The sequence below is a fragment of the Aethina tumida genome, chromosome 2 (assembly GCF_024364675.1).
Source record: "Aethina tumida isolate Nest 87 chromosome 2, icAetTumi1.1, whole genome shotgun sequence".
Classification (NCBI taxonomy): domain Eukaryota; kingdom Metazoa; phylum Arthropoda; class Insecta; order Coleoptera; family Nitidulidae; genus Aethina; species Aethina tumida.
In genome coordinates, this window is record NC_065436.1 from 33,368,485 (window position 1) to 33,395,134 (window position 26,650).

Consider the following 26,650-nt stretch of genomic DNA (forward strand, 5'->3'; position numbering starts at 1 on the left):
GAAATGATGGATTAGTTGTAATATTACATTGATAAAAAGCACAACAGGTTTGTTAGCGTAATTGCAGATTCTTTCAATTAACCATCAGCAGCAACAAGGTCATACGGAAAGCATTCCGTTTGCTTTTATGGTAAATAAATAGTAAACATGATAGGAATTGTTTACATTCTGTGCATGAGCAAAAATATGGAAGAATGTTGTATGCAATTATTCTCAGCCGGTACTTTAATGAATTTCGTATTGTATGAATAATTTACATTCAACAAACTTTGCGCCACATAAAATATAACATTTACGAGAGGAATCAAAACTAATCCATTAATCTATAAGGCTATCCAACAAATATTCCGAAACTCCGAAAGTCTGATATAATTCCATACATCCTCTTCACGTGTCAACTTACAAATCTGTTCCTTCCAACCCCCGAGTACCGACTTGTTGCCCCTCGCGTTTCTCATTTTGGCGCACATGCCGCCTCCCGAAAAACTCATTTTGACGCACGTCACGACTAATGCCGCCGACAAAATGACCGCCGGCAGGAACACGCCAGAATGATCGATCTCCAAACACGAGACGGGATTTACTGATACGTACAATAATTGAAAAAACTTTTTGTGAATTTGTGGCACCCTTTCCTGCTGTTGCGACCAAAAAATAGGTAAAAAGAGTCAGCTGCCCATACAGCTGACTCTTGAAATTTCCTGCAAATTACTCCACCTGTTCCTTTGTCTCCGGACACCCGATCTCACCGGCGATGCAGCTGCCCCTTTGATTCAAGATCATCGCCATCGACACAGACCGCAACAACCGGCCGTATGATTTCATAAACTGGTCCATTAAATCGTCGGTCCGTGCGGTAATTCAATAAACGGTCAATTTGCTGCAATAAACTAATCAAAGCGGAGACCGGGATTGACGCATAAATCTCGGGAAGTGCCGGGAGCACGTTGCAAGAATCGGTAAAAGAACGTTGATTAATTAATCTCGGTGTATTGTTGTTTGGGATGGTAATTATAACTTTAATCACGGCGTAAAGTGTTCTAATCAGTTCTGTATACAGTGTCGAAGTGGCAATGAAACTTTGGGGGATGTTTGTCTTTGTAATGCGAACGACGTAATTAAACAAATGGGTCGAAATTGGCCTTATAATCGTTCTAGTCAAGTTAAACAAAAAGAAAATAATATTCGACGTTCACAATGCATTCAGTATTCATCATTGTTTTCTCGATGCGCTCCAATAATCCAGATTTAATGGCACTTTTACTATATTTAATTTATCGTCGAGAAATCCACGAATTCAAATCGGAAACGTAACATTGACAGGTACAAATAACACAGTCTTCACCATTTCCAAATATAATTCAGGTTGCGGCATGTTTATTTAGAGCATACCAAAATATTTACGGGCATAACTCATATTTAGAAGATTGCAGTTGACACATTTTAAAATTTACAACCTCTTATACAATCTTATCTGAGACACTCTAATCCGGTAAGCACCACATAACAACGATTAAATTTATTTATCTTGCCCCATAAATGCAATTTAATGTTACATTACATGCCTTTAAAATTTAAATCGACCCTTAATATTCTCCTTACAATCACCACGGAGCACATAAAATAATACAAAGCCAGAAAATTCCTCCCCGGTGGCAAATGTAAAACAGAAATCCCGTTGAAATATTATTTCGCCCGACAATGTTTCAAGCGTAACGAGAAATTCGATAAACTTCAATCACATACATCGAGATTTTGTCTGCAACATTTCAAATTGCAGCAAACAAGAACTGTTTACTTTTTTTTAATGCCACAATAAAATACCGAACGCGAAAATCAAACCACTGGAAGTCTTTTGATGTGTGCTTTCGTTCTACCTCTTAGACACAGGAAACGATTATTGGTCGGCAGTGATACGAAGACGCGGGTTTACTGAGTATATTTAAACGATTTTATTTGTTTAATGAAATATGTTTGTGGCTCCGCAAAACTTCTGAGTATTTGCGCGTGTAAATTTACTAGAACGTATGTCATGTGAAGGGATTTTGTTTGCTTTTCATCATGTTAAGATAAGTTGACGAAAGTTATCTGTTAAAAATACCACTATATATAAAATTGAAAAAAAGTTTATTGTACTATTGTTCATATTAACAATTGCAAATTATATTTACATAATGACTGACTGTATTTATCAAAATCTCTAATTGAAATTTATCATATTATTATTTTCTATATTAGACTGACAATAATTTTGTTGAATAACAGTCATATTATTTTTTTACTAGTATAAACGACAAAATTAATTTTCTCTAAAATTTTTAGAAAATTAATAATTTTATTAAAAATTACAAAATTTGAGATTTATTTATTAAAATTATTATTTTTTTTTCTAAAATATTTTAAGAAAAGCTAGATTTCATGTAAAAAATTATTGTCAATTTAATACAAATTCTGAATTATCATTATTACTTAATATTATTTAATTAATTTAACTTTTTATTATTATATTGACAATTAATTTTATTGAATAACAATCATATTATTTTTTATTTAGTTTTTTCTAAAATTATTAGATAAAAAAATTAATAATTTTTGTAAATAATACAAGATTAAAAATATTTGTCATATTTTAATTAATATTCAAGGTGTGTGTTTATAAAATATGTTAAAAAAGTTAATAAATGTATTTTTTTATTTAAATGTGACGCATATTAATTACACAAATATCAAAATTAATTAGTAAATCTATATTTTAATATAAATATTCATTAAACTGGCAATAATTTATTAAATATTCTTACAATTAGGTATAGATGGATATTTAGATACAACAACTATTAAAATAAATGATTAACAATAAAAATGTAAAAATAGATTTTTTTAAAACTTATATTAGAATATTTTTTATTTTTCATAGATGATAAATTATTTATATTTAGTAGCTTAAAACACAGTAATTTTTATATGTTTTTATGTATTTTTATACTGTCTATAATATACATTAGAGGAGAAATTAAATAATATTAAATACTTATTTTTTCTTAATTTTAGTTTTCTTTAAAAATACACAATTAACAAATTCTTTTGCGATTTTATTCATTATTTCAACGATATACCAACTTAATTTATGACTGCAACTTACTTAATTAAAATAAAAAAACAAATATCATCCGTCAACAATATAAATAACATAGGACAAAAAATATTTCATAGTTGACCAGAGGCCGTTTAAAAATTGAGAGAAAGATAAAACATCATGGGGTCATAAATCTGCACCCACTTTAACCTTCCCGCCGATGGTTATTTTATTCACTATTTGGAACCCCCGGAATAGTCAAATCGGGCTATTTTATGATGAAAATAAACGATATATGGACGTTCTACGATTCCCCTCACATCGAAAACAATCCGTCCGTTATCCGATCGGTCGCAAAACGTCGAACGTATGTCGCGATAAAGCCGTTTTCGAACGGCTTTCTTCAAGAATTATTACGTGGCGGAGAGCAGCGAGACGAATCTACAAAAACTGGGTCAATTTACTAAATCGAAATGAATTACGGGGGCTAAAAATAAAACGAAAACGGCGATGTAAATCGCGATCCTACATTTTAAATTGTCTGAATTAGATCGTCCGTCACTGATTCACATCTCGTCGTAGTCCGTTTTATGTCGCTTCTCAGGTCTCTGGGTTTAATTAATCGGCGTAAGACGGCCGGATTTTTTTCCAGACCCGAAACGCCGAAGATGAACATTTGCGGTCGGCATTCCCGGGACCGTGACGTGCGTAAGGGCGAAATAAAACGACCGGTTAAACGAAACCCGCACAAAAACCCTCGTTAACACGCAACAGAATCGAATTTAATTGTAAAATACGAACGAAACGTTATATATATTTTTTTAAACTAAATCAGTATACACAATGGTAAAATAAACAAAAAACGGGGTCGTGTTAATTACGGGGCAATTACATAAATTACATACGTCGAAACGTTATTGCGGCCGTGCACTCGTGTACCTATGTGCGCCGCGGTCGGAATGCCGGTAATTACTTTTGAACAGTGCAATTACCAGTTTTCATTCATTTTGTCAACGTCCTGAGAAACATCCAGTCTGCAGGGCACACACAAACACGCCAAACGCTTTTCCGCTGATTGTTCATTTTGTTAAAACGCCGCGTGTAAAAAAAAATGCGTGTTTTTTGTATTAATGGGAAAAGGGAGGGAGCAGTTTAATATTTGGATTTGTGGTCGTTTCGTTGGAATTAAAGTGCGAATTGTACGGTGTGAAAATATGTTTTTTTAATGTATTATTACTGAAATCTGAATCAAATGTTGTTAGGGCTGTGATTTCTCTAAAAATTCATTTTCATATTATTTGATCTAACCACATAAAACTTGAATGTATACCAGTACCTATGATGTTTGTTTTGCTTGTTTGTTTTTTTTTTTTTTGTTATTGTTAATTCTATTATCCAACTGATCAATCTAATTTTATTCATTAAAAAATTTATTAATTAAATTAAAATTGTTTAATTTAATGATAATATTAATAGTATTTATAATATTTTTGCATGTTTAATTGAATTAAAATTTTAAAATCTTATGAATACAAAAAAATAAAATACCCTTCAAAATTAATTACATTTAGAAAGTTCTCCCCTAAGTAGAGCAACTTTAGAAATTTTCAATGTCTTCATAAAAATATACTTTTAAATATCCATATTAATGTCAGTTATGCAGAAGGTATAAAAACAACAATACAATAATATAATACATTTTAGTGGGTTTATTAGTTAAGTTAGTATTATTAATATTTGAAAAAAATTCAAGTGTCAAAAGTAGAGCAACTATAAAATAAAAAAACTTTATGTACATTTAGTCTTCCTTTATTCAATATTAAGAAGGATAATTTTTTAACTTCTAAACACTTTATTTTCATTGATTTCAGTAGCTTTTCAATCATTCGATATTTCTTTCCACTGATATTGAACTTCTTCGTAGAGATCATTGAAATTTGATAGGCTTTTTTCATGGATTTTCCCATCAGTTTCACTTCAAGGTATTCAGTTGGATTGAGGTCTGGCCTCTGTGCTAATCTAAAGAATCTAAAGAATCTAAAGAATCTAAAGAATCTAAAGAATCTAAAGAATCTAAAGAATCTAAAGAATCTAAAGAATCTAAAGAATCTAAAGAATCTAAAGAATTTAAAGAATCTAAAGAATCTAAAGAATCTAAAGAATCTAAAGAATCTAAAGAATCTAAAGAATCTAAAGAATCTAAAGAATCTAAAGAATCTAAAGAATCTAAAGAATCTAAAGAATCTAAAGAATCTAAAGAATCTAAAAAATCTAAAGAATCTAAAGAATCTAAAAAATCTAAAGTACTCCTTGAGAAGCAGGTCATTCTTCAACTAACTTAAACTTTAACAAAATATTAATATTTCTGTTTTTGAAATTTATCTCCTAAGTAAATTAACTGTCAGAAATTAATAATTTTTAATTATAGTAAGACTTTTTTTATTTAAGATCTTAATTGCCATTTTTTATAAAAATCTGATTAGTGAAAATTTACAAAATTGTAGTTAAAACATTACTTTGTCATAAAACTAATTTAATAATTAAGGTTGTAATTGATTTGAACATTTACAAATATTAACCTCCTGTAGTAAATATAAAAATCAACGACTGAGTTTAGATCTCTTCAAACACAAATTTATGGAATGTCAAATAAAAATGATAAGAAAACTTGATTACTTAAGGTAAATAACATCACATCAATATATACGGTATTTCCATTTTATTTCTTTATAATAATATCTAAATAAATCAAATACAAAATCTGAATGTGTCCATCAAAGTTTAATTTAATTTTTTGTGTCCCTATAATTATTGAAATGAACGACACAAATATAACAACAAATAATTAATGGGAATAGCAAGTTGATTAAAATCACAGTTTATTTATACATCTAGGTATTTATTTAAGCCGTGTCAAGCTTGACGTTCCCACATCGTAAACTATTTACGACACGAGGGCGGGCTATGAAAATAAAAACTTCAAGCATTATTTTGTTTGGTGATTCCGTCAGTCCAAACTGTAGTTTAATATAAATGAAAGCATTAACAGGTAAATTAATGTCGTTGCGCTACAACATCTGGTTACACTTAAACGATACTCGTGTTTTAGTGAACATCTGTGCGCAAATCGTATTGTTGCTTTTTTTTTTAATTTAAAGTCTAATTTACCACGTAATCCGGCTAAATATTATTAATGATCGTGGATTTATTTAAGGGCGAGGAAATTAATTTTAGGAGAAAATCCTATATCAATAAGCCGGCCGGAAATTAAATTTAAACAAGAAACAAGATGAAATTTTCGTCTGCAAATATTTACGCAGCATTTGACCTGATTTTAATCGAGAAGACAAACATAATGCTAGAACAAATATGGAAACTACCTGTGGTTTTAAATCCACACGGATTTTATCTTTGTGAAAAGTTTATAATTAACCGTCTTCCCAGCTGATTGAAATCAGTTTAAAACAACGGAGTTGGGAAACATTCAATTAATTAATTATGCGTTACCATTTTTACCGTTTGCAAATTTTAAATATAAAAGTGCAGTTTCAGCAATAGCGTTATTTTTTTCCTCAACCTAATATATTATGTAAAAATGTGGATGTAGAAAGTTTCCATCACTAGTCAAAAAAAAAGAAAAATGAGAAAATGATATGTTTCTTACACCAGGGTTGAGAATAGTTCAATTAACCACCACTTAATTAATTATGCATTACCATTTTTTTACTGTTCGAAAATTAATAATAGAAAAATAAAGTTTCAACGATCACGTCGAGTTCATTAATAAAAGCGAGCTCCATTAGATTAATTGCGCCCGAATGAATTAATCAATCAATTAGGGACGCCGCAATTAGAACGCGTTTTACAAACCGCGGTCGGAGATGAAATTAAAGAAAACGACAGTATAATGGAGCCGTTTTTACGTCGGGAGAACAATTTATCAAACGTTCATTCGTAAATAATTTGTGTGCAGCTTTATTAAATTCCCGTTTCAGCATGAAATTTCGATTCCTATCGTCGTGCACTCAGTGTAACAGATGCTCGGGGCCGTAAGTGCGATAGAACAAAGCCAAGTGAGAAATCGAAAAGGGGCACAAACGAAAATGGACTGTTTATTATTTACAATGAGGCAAAACACCGTTATGCGTTAGCAAAGCTATTTGTTTCGTTCGGGTTTTGTTGCAGGAGTCACTCTGCAGAATTACAATGAAAATGTCGCATCAAAGAAGAAACAATTTTCGCACAGTTTATCGGAATGAATACAATAAAACGTCAGTTTGCTGAAGTTGATTATACAGGAAATATTACTAAGATTAGTCTCAAGGCTACAAAAAGTATTACTGGTATGATAAATTGAATGTAAACGATACGAAATGTTTATTATTCGCGGAATAAAGGATTTGCTTGAGACTGGTTTTATTTTATGCCGTCCATAATCTGTAAAGATCTAGCAAGTCGCCAGACAAATTTATTAATCAAATACAACTTTGGTATAAATCTTTTTTTATAAAATTTTCATATATTTTCTCGACGAATTGCGACTAAAAAAGGCGCCTTATTTATTAACGTCTAAAAAACGATTTAAAAGGTTCGTTCCAGGCCTTGTTTCGCCCACGTGAAGGATTTGTTTTCGAGTCACGAACTTCAGTTTGCAAATTGCTGGGAAAATGTGTTTTCCCTTAAAATATCACACGAAAGCTCTCTGCAACCAGTCAATTTCTTCGATAACTAGAAATCTTTGTTCCAGATTCTTTTGAAACGAAAAAATATGTATTTATGCAATGCTGGCTAAACAAATAGTAAAAATTTAAAATTAGAACATTTTCTTAGAAATTTCATAAAAGGATTAGTTCAAATTTGGTCCAGTCAGTGTTTCAGTATTCTACACTTTTTTTAGTTATTTTGACAAACTTTAAAAACGACAGAAATATTATTTTTTAGCCTGATTTGCTAAAGAAATAGCACATTCAAATATATTTAATTTTTATGGTTCTATTTAACAATACTCTTAATGAGTGATAAGTGACAAAAAAGAAAAATTTCAATCCAAAGAATTGGGAAATAATAATTAATATGAAACATCAAGTTCTAAATATTGTTAACGTAAGTAAAAGCCTATAAAGCTCGTGAAAATGGTTTACAATATTGATAATAAATATAAAACAACACACTCAATTGAAAATACAATAAGGAAACACATAACAAAAAACGCAGCTCCTTTTATAGACAGACAAATTGAAAGAACTAGAATACGAAATCCTTTCTTGTCTTTTAAACAAAGAAAAACTGGATAATAATTGAGATATGTGTCTAGTAGAACAATCAGACGTCAACTGTATTTTAGTAAAGAAATCATTGGTATCAAAAAGAGTATTCGAACAAGTCTAAAGTTTGCACAAAAATATATTACTACTCTCCAGAATTTTGATGAGGAGTACTTTGGCGTGATGAATCCAAGTTAGAATACGATCAGATGATAAACAATACCTTCGCCGTTTTACAAATCAAAATTTAAACCTTAAATACACTATAAAAACTTTGAAACACGGTGGAGGTAACGTTATGGTTTTGGAGTTACTTGTCTTGGCATAGTATACGTCCTTTAGAGAAAGTTATTGGTAAAATGGACCATTTAATATCTAGAGATATCATGAGAGATGTAATGGAACCATTTGCCAACGATAATTCACTAGTTACACGGGTTGGTATAACATACATTCAAAGTTGTTCAAAATTAATTAATCATGTTGAGGTTCTCGAATGATTATCGCATAGTCTGGATCTAAATCTAATTGAAAACTTATGGAACCACATGAAGTTACGATTAAACAAAAGATACGCAACAAAATATTAACAATTTTTTAAGTTACATTTGCCCAATTACATTGTTCAAATTTGGATTTAAGTAGAAATTAGTTTGATTTAGGTACAAAATAAATAAGGGTAGAAAGAATATAACGTAATTAATATTTATAAAACATAAAATATTTTGTCTGCAGTTAATTAGATGGGTAGATGTCCTAATTAGTATTATATATTAATATACGCTATTCCTCTGAACATCACTGTATATAAATCAAGTCTGGTACTTGTAAACAGGAAGCATTTTGTTGATTATTCGTTCACTTAACGCAAACATGCAAATTACTTCGTTAAAGAAGTGCATTAAACACTTGTGTCGTAGTTTTCGTACAATGTGAATAAAAAAAATCTAATAACCAACTGGGCCACTATTTGTATCTTTTTAATTTTGTCGCACGATTCGTTTTCCGGTCACGATTCCCAACGTGGCAAATTGCGGACAAAATGTCCTTTGCCCGGCATCCTTTTAAAATATTTCGAAGCACCGCTGCAATTTTGTAAATAAAATTCCTGCCCTCAATTTCGACGGAAATCAATTTTTATTACGATAACAGTCTCAAACAAACATCAGTCGACGATTTTCCTTAATACAAAGGGTAAACTGTTAGGAGAGCACAATATAAATTCAATTCGTCTTAATTTAAACTTCCTCGCGCTTTTAATTGAAACTTTCCCGTTTCATTTCCATAACGAACATTGTGCAATTCGTGTTGTAATCATAATCAACCAGTTGTTCGGTATTTCATAAAGATGCAAATCGAGATGGGACACAAAACGGCACGAAACATTCCATTCATTAATTTGTTAAATGAAATGCTTTCATTATCTGGATTATACACTGTTTTTTTTTCTCTCATTAAACACGGGTAGCGTGAAAACAACTTATTAAATTTATACAAACATTGTACAATTACTGCTCTTTAAAAATAAACCATAGTAAATATGCGTAATCTAAATATAAAAATATTAAAAAAATTTAAAATGAACGGTTTTGATTTTTAATATTTCATCACCAGATTTACAGTTATTATATATTCGCTCACACATCGATCGTTTTATTTTTACAAGCACTAATCCAATTAGTCTCAGTCTCATGCATCAGCTAATAAACCGGCCTTAAAATAACCCGAATTTGTTGCCGTTGTCAGTTAGTTAGTGACTTGACAAATTTGACCGCTAATAAATTTAAGGTGCGAATTAAACTTGTCTAATGAACGACCCAAACAAAGTTATTCCACATCCACTGCGGACCACTTTCACTGTCTATTATATAATTCCACCTACGAGTATTGCGAAAATTTGCATTAAGGGAGTCCGATTTGTCGGATCGCAAGGATCAATCGTATTTCGCACGTTTCTGTTTCGAACGATCGCATCATAATCCCTGGAAAACGAGTCCGATTGTGTTTCGAATAAGGCGCTTGAAACTACAACATAATGGATCGTGACACCTACAGACCGCACGATTTTAATGTGATTACTCATTAACGCGATTCATTAATAACAATTGTTCGATTGTTCAACCACACGGACAGCTGGAACCCAACACATGCCTCATATGATTCATACAAGTGCATCTTCTTACATCTTCTCACGTTATGGCACATCTGTGATACAAGTGGAGCAATTAATTGTGTTTTAATAACTTTCGCACATTGTGACTCATGGTTTCATTCATTTTACGGCCGCAAGTTTAAAATGTTGTTTGCTTTGTTATTTTCATATTTTATGTTAGTCACATTCACTGTATTTTATTTTTATAACGCAATTCATTGTACAATATTTATGTATTTATATATAAAATGTTTATATTTTTATAAGGAATTGTTAGTTTATGATGTGATTTTATATGTTTAGAAATTTAATGAATAGTTAAAGATGTCCTTCCAAAACAAATTAAAAGTAATGTTTCTCATATTATTATGTAAAATAGAAAATTTCATTAAGTAAATGAATAACATAATAAAAAGTGAGAAATTTTCACTAAAATGTTAATATATTGCTTTTTTATCTTAACTTGAGAAATTATGAATTGAGTTCTTCAAAAATAAAATAAAATAAAACCGTTTAATAAAATTAATAGGACGACGCATAAGGAATCTTGCACCCCCAAATAACCTTCAAGAATTAGTTCAACAGGTTCAGAGAGAATGGAACAATGTACCCCAAAACTTGATCCTTCAGTTGATACAATCAATGCCTCAGCGTTTAGCTGAACTCCTTAATTTTTCGACATTTTATAATCTTACATTAATTTGAATATTAGCGCATATTTTCATATTTGTTACACCCTTCACTACTATAATTAAATTCTGCAAAATTTCATATATTAAATAAAAAGTTACAAAGACTTTTTGTGATATCTATTTTATTGTGACTTGTTTATATGACATTTATAACTTAAATTAGCCAATAAAAATATTATACATTTATTTGAATTACAAAACATCATGTTTTAATTTACTTTTTTAATAAGGTTTTCATTAATTAAAATGTTAATATTTGCAAATAAATTCTTAATACATAATATACATTACATTCAATTACATGACACATAAACGTTCGATTTTCATATTTAATACAAAAAAATAAAATTTAAATGTAAAAAAATATTGAATGAAATTAAATTAAAATAAATAAATACGTCAAAGCATGAATATTTGTTTAAATATTTTGTAACTCAATTTGTACACTTTAATACCATGAACAAATTACTAATGTACAATTTAGGGGGAGAATATGTTATCTATCCCCTAGGTATTGAATATTTAATTTAACAACTTCCAAGAAGTGCGTATAGTTAAACTGTATATCGATTTCCCGATGGCAACGTTTTTAATAATTCCCCAGAATTTTCAGCCATCATTAAACATTGATCAATTCTTAATGAATCTATTACTTAGATAAACACCTTGCATTACAATTTTAACAACGAAGTTAATGTGGGCAACACGTTATTTATTTTATATGAATATAAAATCATATTGACAGTTGTTTTTATAGGCCTCATAAAACCACAATGGAATAAACATTTAAATAACTTGAATCAATTACGAATTAAGAATAGTCAATAAATTCAGGTGTATTTATTTTCCGCCTGCGTAGATTCATAAGCACGGGGAAAATGAAGTTAGTTAACCCGGAAAAACAACGGACGCAAACAAAGAGAGAGTCGAAAACGGGAACCGGTATCGGATTTCAGGAATTACTTTGCCGGCAAAAACCAGAACCAAACAATTGCTTTCCCGAGACAAACAACCACTGTCTAACGACCGGGGCTAATTTGCGGATTTATGAACGTCGTTGCCCCCGACACACACACCAAAGAAAAAACTAAATTACAGCGAAAGGGGTTCGTTTCTTTTAAATCGTATCGATTTATTTTAAGCACCGTTGATTTAATTACGAGCCTAATGCGTCAGATTCGAAACGAAGCGAAAACAAAGGTTCGGCAGGAATCTCAGACAAGTGGAGTAAGCGAGTGCATTTATTTCCACAAAGCGTTTCATTTAAGCGACAAAAGCTGTCGTTGATCCGGCGCTGGAAATAAATAACGTCGTCGCATTGCTCCGCACTCCCGAACGGCTTAAACAGATGAGATCATTACGGGGATTTTATTGCGGAGGGCTTTCCGATGTACCAATGTCGCGAGCTTTTCCGGGACCTGTGTCAAAAATCCGGTTCAACGTTCGCGGATCGTATGCACGGCGTAATGTGGGCAGGTCGTTAATCAAAAATTATGTTGCGTTTTATTGAATCGAGTTTAATGTTGGGGCGTGTCCGTTGACTTTTGCACCGGGAGCACCGTTTTAAATATTTGGGTCATTTGGTCTCGCAAGCGGTGGTATCCTATCGAATTGGCAAAGGATTTGATTTGTGCGAAAGAAAGGCTTCCATCTTGAGCAAGTGAAACTGGCAATTCAAGCGATGCTAAAACTAATGAGGACCGAATTAACCGGTCTTTGTTCGAGGTTCGTACCGATAAATTACTTGTTTTATTTGACTCGAGGAAAAATTACTTTCCATTCATAAGATTCATGACAAACTGTAAATATCACTGGAAGAAGCCATGAGTCAAAGTAATAAAATTATCAAGAACAAGAAATGCTTTAATAGCATCCGTTTATAAACTGTTTAAAAATGACTCACGAGAATAAACAACCATTTAAATATATATATAATTAATTACATTTTAGGACAAAATTAAGTTTAATATTAATTTGAAAATATAAAATTCAAAATATCTAATATTTTGGGAGATGCTCCAATTTTTTTAAAATTTAAAAAAAAATCAAAACATCAAAAAAAAAAATTTTTCTAATAAATAAATAAAATAAATTAGTTTAAACTGAATAACTCCATTATTGATATTTTAGTTTGGATTCAATACACAATTTACTGAACATTTTAAGAAATACCTCAAATCCGAAAATATGGGGACAAAATAAAGATATCAAAGAAAAAATTCTATTTATTCTACCTATAATAATATAAGATTATTCTGAATTGATTAAATGTTTCAAATTTCAATTTAATAATTATTGATTTTTAATTTTACAGATTTAAAAAAATGTTTACACAAATTTTGATTAATTGGAAAATTGAAAATTATTTTTTATGAATTTAAATGTTAATAACAACAACAAACAAAATTATGAAATCTCAATTTAATAAAAATGATATTTTATTTTAAATATTAATTTAAAAGTATTCTTAAATAAAATTCAATATATCATAGAAAATTGTGTCATTTTTATCTTAATTTTAATTTAATTCTCTGAATTTTATAAGAAATGTTTCAGTTTCCAATCACAACAAAATTTAAAAAAAAATCATTATATATTATAATTATGAGAATTTTATTATTAAGTATTAAACAAATTACTAAACAGTTACAGTTTCCAAACACTATCAAATATCACTAAATTCTTTTATTTCTAATAATAAATAAATTATTTTAAATTGATTTAGTGTTTCAAACTTCAATTAATTCTAATTATTTATATTTTATTTATCAATATTAAACAAATTCTTTAACAAAATATCACAGAAAACTGAAATTCAATTTTACCATGAATTTAAATATACACTTCTAGACACAAGGGGGAAACCCTAGGATATAATTGTTTAATATGGGAAATACACAATAATTATAAAACATAATATTAAAATAATAATAATAATTATAATAATAATATATATTGCAGTTTATTTCGGTATTATGAAAACAAATTATAGGCTTTAGAAATGAGGGTATGTCAGAATTTCTGAAACTATACCTATATTTTATACATTTTTAAAATTAATTAAACAAATTCATAACAAAGTGAGATTTATTACCCAAAAATCAATACAGATATTTATATTCATTTAATATTATTTAATTTAATTTAAGTTTAATGTTAAATTTAATAACATTTATATCTTTAATTAATTAATACTTTTAAAGATAATCTAGTTGTATTAAAAACTGCTTATAAAAAAATTCAATTAGTTATAAGTGGCATTTTGGCATCCGACTTGTGATTCTAAATATACACTTGTTCAAATCCACCATCATCAGTCTGCCAGCAGAAAACGTAAGGAGTTCTTAACGCTGACATGGTATGCATTTGTTAATGTCACTCATGTCAGCAATCGGGCTAAAATCATTTCATACACCTTGTTAACCGTCCATCACGTTTTTAACATTCCCCTCGCGACTTCAGCTAATTCCGGACCTCCAAGTTCTTGTATCAGTCATCAGCACAACAATCCGACAACAAAGACCATCCGCTATTAATCAGAAAAAAAAACTTTTCCCCGGAATCTCCTCACGTGCTCCACCCCCTTTCATTATTCTTAAAGAGATGATTGATCACCAACTTTGAAAATCGCACGGAGACAACAGTTATCGTCCAGATTAATGCGCAGAGGCAACAACATAAATCGGCGGGAGCCAGTTCCAGTGCCCCGTAATATTTCAAAGGACGTCCTATGACAGTTTTTATTCCGCACTTATGAATATTTCATTCACTTCGGGAGTTTCAAAAGTTTACAGCACGTTCCTTTCCGAAAGACTGCGGTGGTTCCCCCGGAATTTACGACAGATTTGTTGGCTTTGTTCATCGATTTTATTGTTTTAATTGTCGGAGGGAAGAAAGTTTCAAGATGTTTATTGTGCAATATGCACCGAAATGGGACGAGGCGCAATAAATATTTGATGAAAACGTTGATATTCCACGTAATGGCGCGTAATCTACATGACAAAAGGATCGCGGAGCTTCCGCCGTCGATTCCCGATAGAATTTTCCCCGGCATACCGATGCCGTAAGAAAATGACTCGGTTCTCTCATGTTTTTATTTTTTTTTTTTTTCTTCTCTTTCGATCGAACGTGCATACTGTGACACAATGGAAACAAATAGCTTATCGGAAATTGAAATAAAACGCCAGACTTTAACGGTAAGTTGGCTGTTGTTTACAATACACGGAACACACAAAGGAATGAAGTCGTAGAACGTGCTCGATAACCTAGACGAAAGTGGAAATGAAAACTGTGTCTGGAAGGAAACGGCATAAAAAATTAATTTTTCTACTGCTATCAGTAAATTGGGAGTTTATCAATTGGGATCGGCAATATGTTATTGACAGTGGAACTAAATTAATTGGAATCATCAATCAAAATGCCTTATGGTCTATAACACCAGCATTGTGTGCTTTTTTCGTGGAGTTTTAATTGATTGGTGATCTTTTTTGTAAGCAACAGTGAATTGTTTCACTGATTGCCAAATTATTAATTATCTTGATCTTCTTAGCCTGTTTTGGGTGTGTGCAAATAGCTACAACAGTTGTTTGTTTATCCTAAAGGGGGATTATGTATCTATGGCATAAATCATATCGGCGTTAGATACATTGGCCGGGTTTCAGATTTCATCTCTGGACGTTTTCAATTAAATCGTGATTTATGCGTTCACTGTGCTTGGAGGACACGGCCGGCCAAAACTTTGTACCAGTTTCAAAATTAATTCGATTGTTTACAATTTAACACCAAAACAAACAAAAATTAATAGTTGTAAATGTTCGACCTTAGCTTGTATCATTAATATACTCCCCACAAAGAACTTTAAACTATAAGGCGCGCCGAACGTTTTAAATCAAACCCATTCCAATTTGGCCGCACACAGAACGGAAACCACCTTGACATTTAATTATATATTTTATCCGAACCAAGGATATTACAATCAATACAGCCAGACATGTACGGTTTGCTACGCTGCACATTGTGCACATGTCCCGACATTTCTATTTTTGGTCGTTACTTACTTTATTAACTACCATCACCCCCTAATCTCATCTACTACCCATCTACTTTAACTAATGTCGGCTTTTTGGGCCACATGGGAACTACCTGAAACTAATAACGTTCGTTTTAGCCAGCTCCTGATAACCAGAGAGCGCGAGCAGGCGAAGGAACTGTCAACACAATGAATGATCTAGAAATGACAACATCCACTACCAAAATCTCCCCTGTATCAAAGCCAAAACGCGTTAAAAAGTAATCACAGTTAGTATCCAGCTTGATCCATGAATTGATCCGGTGAAATCGTTTATTCTTATAAATTGAATACAATTTATCAAATACTTTAAAAGTCGTTTCAATGTCCAAACACTGATTATGCGTTTCAAACTTAAAAAATACTATTAATTTAAGAGCATTAAAGAAAATCTTTCAGTTAGGCATCATTAATATAAATATAATATATAACTTACTGAACATTTTAAGAAATTATTCAATTTCAAAATGTAAAATAAAATTGTAGTAAAAAAACAAATTTAAAATATTTATTTATAATTAAACTTTTCTTTGAACTACATAGAATATTTTTTATTATAAAAAATAGAATTTTATTTTCAAATCCAAAAAATAAAATATCTATAATAAAAGTTTTTCATTTCATACTTCAATTAAAAATATTTTAAATCGAAATCGTAATATGACTACAAATAAATGCGATTTATACATAACGCAAATGCTTCTAAAAAATTATTATCATTTTGTTCGTGTTTGCATTTCGAAACACTTCAATAGTTCAATTTGCAAACATTCCAAAATTTTAGTTAGGATTCAAAATATCTAAAGAGATGTATTCTAAACAGATGTTTCAAATTTCAATCGAAATTATTTATATTTATTCCAGCATACTGCTACTTTAGCTGATGTAGTTTTTTTGCTTTTACTTATGACCTATGAATAACATAAAAATGACCCACCACCAGGAAACCGAAACGACTCAAAAGCTCACGACAGTTAGTAACGGCCTGACACATGAACTGATTCAAATGTGGAACGTCCAGGAACGCAAGGGAAGGGAAACTTATACAACAAACTTACACAATCGTCCGAAGGAATGCGACAGCCTCTTCCGCAGCTTCTGCATCCTGGAGAGGGCGCCGCTTTTCTTCTCCCGCATCGTGACTCCGGACGTCGGCAGACCCACTCCTGCAAACAAAAAACACATTTCAAATCGATCCGTACAGATTTTTCACTCGTCGTCCCGAGTGCAAACACTCCGGAATTATGTAACCAAACAATGTAGATCGAAAACAAACACGTACTTCATTTGACACGTGCGGGGAGGCTTCGAGTCGAACATGATGGATGGGGGCGTGTTGCGATGTTATGAGGGAAAATTATACGCGTTGTATTATTGATGTTGACAGTTGTGGCGAGTGGATTTTTTTCGTCTGGAGTACAGAAATAGACGCAACTTTCACTTTTACGTGGAAACAAAGGTGTAGTTATACAATAGTGACCGCATCGATCCGTTCGTACGTAGCGCCAGGAATAGATCTTTGCATTAATAATTAATGTGTTGTTTGGGGGGTGAAAATAATTGAATTTGAATTAAGCGAGTTTCCTTGAGAAGACGATTACCAAATCGGTCGCCAAATGTATAAATGTTAACGTTTACAGCTTTAATCGGCTGAAATATCATACATAAAGTGGTTGTGTGGGCACCGAGTACAATTACAATGTTAATAACTGTCTTGGTTAATAATGCCATAAAAGTTATACACCCACGACAACGCTGTAAAAATAAAAGCCAGCTGTGAATGGAACATTATTGGTTTACATAATATTAATTAGCATATTATTGGTAATTTACGGTTTGGCCACTGTCGAAGACTTTACAAGGAAGTATCCGCAGAATCAGAAAAATGAGAAGCATAAAAGTGTGCCAGTGTCGCGTAGCGAGCAACTTTTTATCGTCTGACAGCGACCAGAAATGCATATATGGTCCTTTCAAGTTTTTAATGGGCTCGCACAGTTAACTAGCTACCTTGCCCCAAGCGTATCTCTTTCTCCGCGTTCTGAAATCATAACACACTTCTCGTTAATGCGAGAACGGTCAGAATGAAATGGTTCAATGAACAGTGGCAAATCAAAATTAATTTAAAAAGTTGGGGTTGGCTTAGACGAAATTCCGTTGACAAGTAATTAGGGATGAAGGACCAGAAACGCAGGACGTGAAACACGCCACCTAGAAACAGCTAAACGAGAACCACTGGAAGTTTTGTTGAAAGATTAGCTGTCTGCTATTGTCGGGTACTGTTTCGATTTGAATATGACGTCCGCGCTTCGAATTCTAACTAGCTGATATGGATCCAGGACTGTTGAACTTGGATAATCGAAATTTTGCTGTTGTCAAGGTTAAATCGAATTTACATATTGTAAAAGCAAGAGTTCATTTCACTTTTACATAGTTTATTTGTGTATACCAAACCACAATATTTACACAGCTAAGGAAAGATGGGTGTTTCTTTATTTTTACAAATTATCTTCATGTTTATACCTTGATAATTATCATGTGAAGATAGCAGAAATTAGTGATGATTATCTTGATCAAGATATGGTCGATGATTATGAAATGTACGTAGCAAGGACTGATGATAATTATCATGATATTCATGCACTGATAATTAATCAAAATCGATTAAGAATTTGTTTTGCTCCAAAATTCCAAAATAACAAACAAAACATTTATTAATATTAATTTGAGTAAAAATCTTTCCCTGTGTTATTTGCGTTGAAAATTGGCAATTAACAGGAAATATGATTTTAGGAAAATCGAACGTTTAACGAAGTTTAAAATTCATTTGCACGAGGTCGAAGTCCCCGTTCGAGGCTGCGTTGCTGTATCAATTTTACACTAGAGCAGTAATTAAGCAGTGACTCACCGAGTTAGCGCTAAATTAAATTATCAAGCGGTCCGTTTTTAACTAGGAAACAGGGTGGGTATGTGAAATACAACCAGAATGCATGTGTGCATGTACCGAAGAATCAAAAAAAGCTGCATCAGAATGAAAAAATGGTTGATGGAGTCCAGATAACTAAAAAATACTTCAATGAAATAAAACGAACGAGGGGGTGCTTTCAATTTGTAATTAAAAAAAAAAATAAACCAGACCGAACATTCTGTTGCTTTATGAGACTACGTCAAAAGCTTTAATGAACGCAAATTAATTAACGGGACACGAGCATTTAGTTTGTTTGAAAGAAACTTCCAATTGTTTATTAACACTTTTATGGTCTCCTTAATTATTTTTGTTTTATAATGTCCAAGTAAATTTGGAAAGAAACGTGTTTTTGTCAGCCTTCATTTCACTTCACATAAAAGATTCCCAATTATTTAGAAAATTGACAGATACCAATAAAAACAATGTGTTAATGAAAATAATAAAATAATTAACTAATTATAGTTTTGTAAAATTGTTTTATGAACGCACTGTAGATTTTTATTGTGCAGTCATATAATTTTTTGTTGCAAATAAAGCGTTGTAGGTGACACAAGTAAATTAAAACCTATCGATAAAACAACAACAATAACGTTGGTTATATCCTAACTTGATTAATAGAATATAAATTAATATTGATTATAATATTATCTATATATAGGACGACTACCTTTGTGCGTTTCATATAATAACAATAATTAACATTAAGGTATGTAACGTATTATAAATATGATTGCCCTAAACTCATAATACCCTGTTATAGCAAGTTAACCCAAATATACCAATATGTCTGAATTGCTTATATATGGATCTACTCACCGTGGAAACAAAACACTGACGTATCAAGGTTATAAATACCTAAGACATCGTACAACAACTAGTTCCGTCATCCACTGGCATTGCATAAAACGGCCTACCCAAAACTGCAAATCTATCATGCATACAAAGGAGGAAAAAATAGTCCAGCACCCTGGCGAACATAAGTGCAATCAAACCAAATCAAATCCAAATCTACCAAAGAATTCGAGTAAAGTTAGAAATACCCAAAAGGTAGTCCAGACACAGCTGGAGGAAAACGCCAAAAGCGACCAATCAACCCACCCCGTTGAAAATAACCCCAACTCACAACTCGTACAGAATGAGTTAAAAAGTACAACAGATGTTTCCAAACATACTATGATTCTTTCGAAAAAAGGCGAAGACTTGGAAATGCGAACTGTTTTAAACATAAAGCGAGAGATGTTAACCGAGCTGGAGAATTCTGATATATCCAGAAATACATTAGAAAATGAGGAACATCCAGACGACATTTTCACTGAGGAACCTGACACTTCAGTTACTATGATTATGGACCATGAGGTTGTGCGAGATAGGGTGGAGGGAGCAGCATGGACACCTTCGCTCGGCGAACCCATGTTAACATTTTCAGAGAAAGACGGACACCTGTCGCAAATGCACACTGTTTTAAATATAAAGCGAGAGATGTTAACTGAGCTGGAGAATTCTGATATATCCAGAAATACTTTAGGAAATGAGGAACATCCAGACGACATTTTCACTGAAGAACCTGACACTTCAGTCACTATGATTATGGACCATGAGGTTGTGCGAGATAGGGTGGAGGGAGCAGCATGGACACCTTCGCTCGGCGAACCCATGTTAACTTTTTCAAAAAAAGACGGACACCTGGCGCAAATGCACACTGTTTTAAATATAAAGCAAGAAATGTTAATTGGGCAAAAAACCAACCAAGAGTTGAGACAAGAACAGTTAGATATAAAGGGAGACGACTCACAGGATGACGAGAGTATCGAAGAGTTAGATGAAGATGATATTTTTCCTCCCACACCTGTGAGTAGTAGAAAGAGGAGAAGGAGCATATATTCCGTTGACAAAGACAAATTATTTAAACTTCGATTGCATGTGGCAAAGTTAGATAAGCAGATAAAGGAAGAGGAACTAAATTTGGTTAGGATAAAGGCAAGAAACGAGGAGCAATACCACGAAATGAGAATTAAATTAATGAACAATGAATTTAACAATTGTTACTATTAATACTATTATTATTATATTATTATATTTTAATAAATTGACATCCTATTATGAATATTTACAAAATTGGATTACAATCAACAATTAAGATAATAAAATTTTTAATATATATATGTTAGCTTACGTCATCACCTTCATCGATGGACCGATGCGACGTGCTCACATCTATTTAGACTAGTTTTGTTTTATAAGCAAATCTGAAGTATTTGTTTACATTTAATATTTGGGGCAGTTCTTAAGAAAGAACCAGGCAGTCAAGCTTTAGATGTCGAGGGTTAAACTACGTTTGTTGTAATAAAGCGTATTATTGTGAATTTAGTGTTTTAATCAAACTAAAAAGACAGATTAACAGTCGCTAATCTATCATATATATATATATATATATATATATATATATATAAGTTTGTATTCCTTAAAATTACTTTTACACTAGAAAAACAGGAAACAGAATTATTTTCTTCAAAATAAAGAATCGTGACTATTACAAGTAAATCAGATTCTACTGATCCACAAACAATAGTGGATCTTATATCTTAATCTGATTAATAGTATTTAAGTTAAAATTGAATTAATAGTACCTGTACTTAGGGCGACGATTTATATAGTAAATAACTAAGTAATTAACACTGACAGGTATATAATGCATTATAAAAATGACCACACTTTAAACATTGTATAAACTCAGTCACAGTAAACCCAAGAATCCCAAGATGTCTGAATTGTTTAACTACGGACTTACTAGACGCGGACACAAAACTCTGATTTATCAAGGCTATGAATACATAAGGCATCGTACAACTGTTAGCTCTGTTTCCCACTGGCGTTGCATAAAACGAACTAGTGAAAATTGTAGGTCGATCATGCATACAAAGGGGGTAGAAATAGTCCAGCACCCTGACGAACATACGTGCGTCAAAACGATATCCCCAAATCAACAAGCTAATTTGGATATGTCCAAAAATTCTCAAGAGTTGGACCAAGAACAGTTTACCAAAGATGTGAGAAGCAAGCAGTTGATCCCTGAAAACCCCGTGCGTGATGAACTAAAAAGTACAACAACCATATCCGAAGATATATTAATTCCGTCTGAAAAAGACGAAAGCTTGGAGCAAATGCGCACTGATTTATATATAAAGCGAGAGATGTTAAACGAACAGGAGTGTTGTGACATATCCAAAAATCCAGACGACATTTTCACTGAAGAGCTTGACACTACAGAGATCAAATCCGAAAATCAGACATATTTGGGGAAAAATGCGGAAGAGGGAGAAAGCTTGGAGCGAAGTCAAATAAATATAAATCAAAATATGTTATCTGAGCAAGAATCTAATCTAGAGTTGGTCCAGGAACAATTGGACATAAAAGATGTTTTTTCACAGGATGGCAACAGTCAAGACTTAGTTGAACTCAAGAATCTTCCTCCTACTCCTGCGAGTAGTAGAAAACGGAGAAGGACAATCCGTTCCTTTGACGAGGACGAATTACTTAACATTCGGTTAAAAGTGGCAAAGTTAGATCAGCAGATAAAGGAAGAGCAACTAAATTTGACGAGGTTGAAGGCAAGAAACGAGGACCAATATCACGAATTGAGAATGAAATTGAAGCTGTATGAATTTAACAATTGTTAATACTATACTATTAAATTTTAATTTATTTAATTATTTTAAAATTTGTGAAGATTTGTAGATATTACAATTGAGAATTAAATTGAAGCTGTATAAATTTAACACTTATCAATAAAACTATTAATTAATTTATTTTATTATTCTAAAAATTGACATAATCTAATATGCATAATTACAAAAATGAACCACAATCTTTATATTATACGATATATGTAATCTTAAAATCATATATGTATTAATAAATTTATATTCTTCAAAATTACCCATAAAATACAAATAAGTATTATTGTGAGCCTGAGTAAATCTATTACCTGCAGGGCATATATACATACACCTAAGAGTACGTTGTCACAGCATTGTTATCTCCTTCTTCAACAGTATCGGAATGTCAAATAATACAATTACATATAGACCAACTCGTCGGGGAGGTAAAGTCCTCATATATCAGAACCATGAATACGGAAAACATAAGACGACCACAGAAAAAATCACTTACTGGCGTTGCATAAAACGATCGGCTACAAACTGCAAGTCGATCTTGCATACCAAGGGGGTAAAAATAGTGAAATTTCCTGCAGAACATACATGTGAGAAAGTTGGCACACCGAACAGTAGCGATGGTATATCACTAGATGAGTCCATTACTGAGAACTTTAAGACGGAGATGGACGAAGATGAGATCGAGTTCAACATTGTGGGTGAATCTTTGCAACAAGCGGACTGCAGTTTCGAATCACCTGAAATTTCTACATCGGTCAGGAACCAATTGCTTGATCTTCAGTTAAAGACGGCAAAATTAGAAAGAGAGATAAAGGAAGAGGAGTTACACCTGGTAAGGAAGCAGAGGAAGAACGAAGAAGAGTTTCACAATTTGAAAATTAAAATATTGCAATTAAAATACGAAAACATGAAAATGAATCCTCAATAAAATCTTATATCTTATATCTATATTTTGTTGTTTAGTTCTTTAACCCCAATATTTCCATAGAAAATATTATGTTGCAAATGACATGAAAACTAATGGACACACTATAAATAATAGTGTAGATCAAAACCAGCAGAATATTCATATTTAATCAGAGAAGGGAAAAATACACGAGAACAACGGTTGTAAATAAAATTGTTGATAAATACATTCGTAAGTAAAATGGAGCTTTTAAAAAATTCCCACCGCCATGTCCCACAGGGAGACCTTCTCGCACGCAGCCATAACTAGCTCGCAAAACGATTCAGGACTAATTGATGGATCCGAATTCCCGGACGACATTCGATTTCCCGGATTTCGTCAGCCCCTCAAACATTGTGTAACTACGTTATGGGGGTTTTGAATTAGGTTATTAAAAGTGCTGTCGAGACAAACCGATACCAGATCTTAATTTAGTTTAGTAGAAATTGCTTGGCTTTCGAAACAATATCATATTTCATTCGTTCCAAAGGACTGAACGATTTCTCCATTTAGTCAGAAGCTTGGAGCATATCAAATTGCTTTGCTTCCTGACGTTATCTCGTCCCTTTGTAGAGACATTAAAGAAATTTATTTCAGTTTAGTGTACTCCGAAACAAAACATGAAACAGCTTCAAACATCTGCATGTCTCACTTGAAAATGAATAGAAAAGATGACACACTTCAATCCTTTTTCCCCGGGCATTCCATTTGAGAGAACGAGGCCACGGGGCTGCATCCCCGCACCCTTCGGAGACATTGTATTCGGCGTGGAAACGATAAACGACAATAAATGTCGGGAATCTCTGGCGAGGCGTCGCGGCGTTTCAATGTGGGTCACGAGCTTTTATCGCGGCGCGTGGGTTTCCCCCGCGTTCTTATCGTCATCACACCTGCGTTTCGTTATCGCGTTACATGTGTTGCAGTAACGGAACGGAGAAACAAACGGGACTCGTGAATAAGATACGAGTAGTAAAATTTCTCTCTGCCGTTCTACAACAACTAATCTCGCGCTAGCTGATTCAGGTTAATGCGGCATTATGGTCGGACGTTCAGTTTTAAATCAGTCTGTCGTATGGTTTTTTTCATTCCGCACCACCATTGTGCTTAATTCGACTCATTCACCCGTACATTAATGCGACTAGTTCAAAAGAAACTCGTTTACCTCATTAACGTCGAATTAGCCTAAATTAGTCCGATTATGGGAATGTCGTAATGGAATTAGACTCCCCGAAAACAGCAGTTTGTGTAGCGGGCATCGTGCAACCCGCGCGTGGACCGGGGTGGAAACGGTTCACGTTAGGCGGATAATTAATTTAAATTTTGTACGAATAAAAACGGAAACTTAATTATCCTCATGGATAGAGTACGGCTTACGTTTTCGTACATTAAAAACGCCGTGCATCATGTGCATGTAGTTTGGGTAGTATTTTTTTTTGTTTCATTTTGTTCAGTGTCTGAATTACTGAATAAAACGAATTATTATTCAGATATGTAGTTCACTAATTTACTAGTGATAGTGAAGACAAATAAAAACCATAATATAATAGAAAATATGTCTAATAATATTATTATTAATATAATTTAATAAAATTTATAAAAACTATATTATTTTTATTTTTATAAATTTAAATAAACTTTCTAATGTGAGTTTTTAATATTATTATATTAACAGATACTGTATACTATTCTAAGAAATGAAATAATAACTGCCATACACTTTATTTTTTTAAAAATGTGTTTTATTTATATTTCTTACTCTTAATCTTAATAAATATTGTTTTTCTAAAATAATTACGAATTAAGAAAATTTGATGTTAATAAGTGGATGGATTAACACATCAACTATGAATAACAGTCTCACATCTTCTTTTCACACTCGAAATCTGGATTCAAATTTCATTTTGGTCCAAATTCTCACAAATTTCGAGTAGAAGACGCTCCACATCCTCAAGTTATTCGGACGGTTAGGATGGCCGATTAAACGTTTCCAAAGAATGTCTCAGATATTGAGTTAAGACCTGGACTGTGAGCTGGTCAGGCCATAGCTTAAATTTAAAGTGCAAATAACAGGCCAATTGAAAAGTCCCCAGTGTGACACACAGCTGACGGTGCTAGTATTAAATCCATATGATTTTTAGTTAGTATCAACATTCAAACGATACGTGTCAAAATTTGACCGCAGCCCGACCATCAGTTTGTGAGATATTGCGTTGCAACTGCAATAACTTTTGTTATTTGAAAAAAGATGGGAAAAAAATGAATTTCGTGTGCTGATAAAATATTGCTTTTTGAAGGGAAAAAATACAGTTGAAGCAAAATCTTGGCTTGATTAAGAGTTTCCGGGGTCTGCACCAGAAAAGTCATCCATCATTGATTGGTATATTAAGTTTAAACGTAGTCAAAGGAGCACCGAAGACGGCGAACGCAGTGGACGGCCAAAAGAGGCTGTCACCAACGAAAACATTAAAAAAGTTCACAAAATAATTTTGAATGACCGTAAAGTGAAGTTGATCGAGATAGCGGACATTGTGAAGATATCAATCTGAACGTGTACATCATATCATTCACGAATATTTGTACATGAGAAAGCTGTGTGCAAAATGGGTGTCGCGCGAGCTCACAATCGATCAAAAGCAACAACGTGTTAATGATTCTGAGCAGTGTTTGAAGCTGTTCAAGCGCAATAAACCTGAATTTTTGCGTCGATATGTGACAATGGATGAAACATAGCTCCATCATTTCAGTCCGAAGTCCAATCAACAGTCAGCTGAATGGACTGCACACGATGAACCGAATCCAAAGCGAGGAAAAAC

General features: G+C 32.4%; 2 protein-coding genes across 7 annotated transcripts in view; one reads left to right on the forward strand and one right to left on the reverse strand.

The window, feature by feature from the left end:
* LOC109599945 (cyclin-dependent kinase 14) overlaps positions 1-26,650 on the reverse strand; it is a 121,084-nt gene that overhangs the window by 54,330 nt on the left and 40,104 nt on the right. For 5 of the 6 annotated variants that reach the window (XM_020016002.2, XM_049963198.1, XM_049963197.1 and 2 more), the window contains one exon: positions 17,311-17,418. The exons of the other annotated variant lie outside the window; for it this stretch is intronic. In XM_020016002.2, coding sequence (XP_019871561.1) covers positions 17,311-17,418 — 108 coding nt within the window. The remainder of the gene's footprint in view (positions 1-17,310; positions 17,419-26,650) is intronic. 6 annotated transcript variants of the gene reach the window in all.
* LOC126264618 (uncharacterized) lies at positions 19,801-21,544 on the forward strand. The gene is made up of 2 exons (XM_049963202.1): positions 19,801-19,923; positions 19,978-21,544. The coding sequence occupies exon 2, from the start codon at positions 20,001-20,003 to the stop codon at positions 21,267-21,269; it is 1,269 nt and encodes a 422-aa protein (XP_049819159.1). The 5' UTR covers positions 19,801-19,923; positions 19,978-20,000; the 3' UTR covers positions 21,270-21,544.